The sequence below is a fragment of the Coturnix japonica genome, chromosome 3 (assembly GCF_054131305.1).
Source record: "Coturnix japonica strain WE chromosome 3, WE-NBRP24, whole genome shotgun sequence".
Lineage (NCBI taxonomy): Eukaryota > Metazoa > Chordata > Aves > Galliformes > Phasianidae > Coturnix > Coturnix japonica.
Window position 1 is genome coordinate 29,390,385 of NC_140665.1, and position 2,836 is coordinate 29,393,220.

The 2,836-nt window shown below is 36.9% G+C and overlaps 1 protein-coding gene across 4 annotated transcripts in view; it reads left to right on the forward strand.

Moving 5' to 3' along the window:
• Positions 1-2,836, forward strand: part of BTBD9 (BTB domain containing 9) — a 107,278-nt gene that overhangs the window by 25,850 nt on the left and 78,592 nt on the right. Inside the window, exon 8 of one of the 4 annotated variants that reach the window (XM_085543175.1) lies at positions 1,376-1,454. The exons of the other annotated variants lie outside the window; for them this stretch is intronic. Coding sequence (XP_085399301.1) covers positions 1,376-1,454 — 79 coding nt within the window. The remainder of the gene's footprint in view (positions 1-1,375; positions 1,455-2,836) is intronic. 4 annotated transcript variants of the gene reach the window in all.

The window sequence follows — 2,836 nt, forward strand, 5'->3', positions numbered from 1 at the left end:
TGCTGTTTCTTTCTTATTTCTGCTGATTTCTTTTTAAAGAGAAAAAGGTTGTGTACTATTCTGTGGGTTTTTTTCCTGGGGTTCTCTAAATGTCTGTTGTTTTACTTCTTCTCACACTTTACTGGTTTTCCTTGCAGCCTCCTGGTTTTCAGAATTATTCAGCTAATGGCAGAAATGGCTGAACAGTAATATAAAGTGTTCCGAGCCAGGACTGAATTAATGATGATTCATTCTGGATCAGAAAAATAAATGTTAAGACAGCCATTTTCCTACTCTACTTACATGCTTTTTCATATTCCTTCCTAAGGCCTTACAGTGGTTTCCTTTCCTATGGACTTAATGGTGATTCCCTCATCTGCTGACCTCTGCTCAAGTTTTCTCACAGTAGGGATTTTTAAGGCTGAGCTACTGATTCTCCCTTTCCTTTTGACCTCTTAAGCTTAGACTGAGAGTTTGTCCTTCCATGCTAAGCTTGAGGGAAATTCTGACAGCCTGCTTTTGGAGAAAGTCTATCTGCTGAGTTAAATACGAGCATGAACTCCAAGGATCAAGCTTAATGCTCCTTTTTCTCTTTCTACCACTTTCTGCCTGGTGGTAGAATTGGATCAGTCATCAAATCTTTTGCTGGACTCCATGTATCTTCTACTAGCAAGTGAAATGGCAGATGTATATGCCAGGTAGTCAAGATTATTTATAACACATTTTTGAGCATCTGTGCATAATGTAATTGGATCAATGCAAGTGCAGGATAATGCAGTTCTTTCAGTGTCACTGATGTATTCTGTAAGTTCCTATCAGAAAATCAGCCTGATAATTACTGTAATTAAAGGGAAACAAATACTACGCAGTTTTCTTTCTTGATAGCTTTCTCCAGACTGTCTTCAAAAATACAGTATTATCCTGATCAGGATGATTAAATAAGATCTGAAGAATTCTGTAGCTTGTGAGTCTCTGAAGAGATTGGAGAGGTTTAAAATGTCTCGAGAGAAGAGAGGAATAGGAGAATATAAGCTTTCAAAGTAAAGAAGGTATTTTAAACTGAGGTATTAGCCAGAGAGTAAAACGAGGTGTATACAGAAGATAGGCTGATCTGAGGTGTTGTGTGTTAAATGCAGAAATATTTGCATGCAATTGCAAGACCAATGCAAGACAAGGCTTAAGAGTGCTTAGGGATGTTAGAAAAACTTCAAGAATGTATTGTTCTGCCTAAAAAGTATGTTTGCTTCTAGTAATTGTTGCAATAGAGTTTTGAAACCTTTCCAAGTAGTCTACAACCATATCTAAATTGATGGACTGAATAGTCCCAAGGCCCATTCTTCACTCCTGAAATAATCTGTGTCACAACTTGGCAACATTTGTTGAATTAAACTTGCAGCTTCCAGAATGGATTAACTGTTCCCACTTCCTGTGGCAAGGAATGGACTGTGAAGTTTCTCAAGCACTTCTTTAGAACGGTGAGCCACTTGGTCTAGGCTGAAATTAAGCCTAGATAGTTCTAATGCTTCAGCAGCATAGACAGTGTGTCAGCTTTCATTTTCAGATGACCTTAAAGATGAGTAGTGAAGCTAGAATAATCTCAAGACTGTATTACAGAGGTTTTCCTGTCCTTTCATGCACAGTCACTGCTGTGTGGAGTGGGGGAACAGTTTGAGACAGTGTCTTAAGTTGATGAATTCCATCAAATTTGTGGCTATAGTTTGCTTGAACAGTGCTATAAAGAGTGTGAAGGTTCTGTGAGTGAGCCTCAATTTGTTAAATGATTGATTTGGAGAGCTTTGACAGTCATTTTTCTGACATGCCAAAAGCATCTCAGTATAAGCTGTTCAATAACACAACGGTTAAATGTGTGAGCTGTGTAGATATTTTCATTTTCTGTTTTAATGATAGAGTGAAGCAGCAAAGGATGTCACTTATCTTTTCTGTAGGTTTCATAGAGTAGACAGATAATACTTTATAATATAATCTTTAAAAAATTTTCTCTAACTTGAAGTTATCGTCCTTTTGCAGGTGAGGAAAACATAGCTAAAATATACCCACCAATTTGTTTCTGTTTGCAGAACAAACTAAAACCAGAATGTCAAATTTTTAGTTCAGGAATGAAAGGCTACAATGCTTTATATTAAATAGATGCATTGAATATTAGTTGCTGGATTTTTGATAGGGTGTAAGATGCAGAAGTGGGTGAAGCAGGATATGTATTCAGCAATTGACATATTCATGATCATTTCGTTTTGCAGCCTGTAGGGAATAAGAAGTACAGTGCCAGTTAGTCATAAGTAGAAAGTTTATCATCTGACCCAAACTGAGATTTTACATTTCAAAATCTTTTCTGTTTTGATGTTTGAACCATTTTGTTAATCCCAGTTTATCTAGAATCTCTTGATTGCTTTTAGGAAAACAGTGTGACTGATGAACCTGCAGAGATCTAATACCCTCGTAAGGGAATAGTGAAACATGAGTTACACCTTTGTGCAACGAGAAACCTGATGGTAGCAAATTGCAGTGATAGAGTTAAAATTCAGTTAAATAAAAGTGGAAGAGTAGCAATAGTGCAAGGGGAAGACTGAGAAATTAAGTGGTATCTTTTTAGAAGTCTGCCTTATTGCTGCTTGCATTGCTCCACTGGGATTTTTGTATTGAGTGCAGGAAAATCAGCAAGGTCTTGAAAAACCTAAGATAAAATTACTGCCATAATTTTATTTTATTTTTTTATTGCACTGTATAAAGCCTTAATTTAGGTGGGGAGGGTTTATTACTGGCATTTTCTTTGGCATGGCTAAGTTCAATTAATTTCAGATGACAAGCTCTAGGGTTTTCTTCCTCTCCCCTCACACAG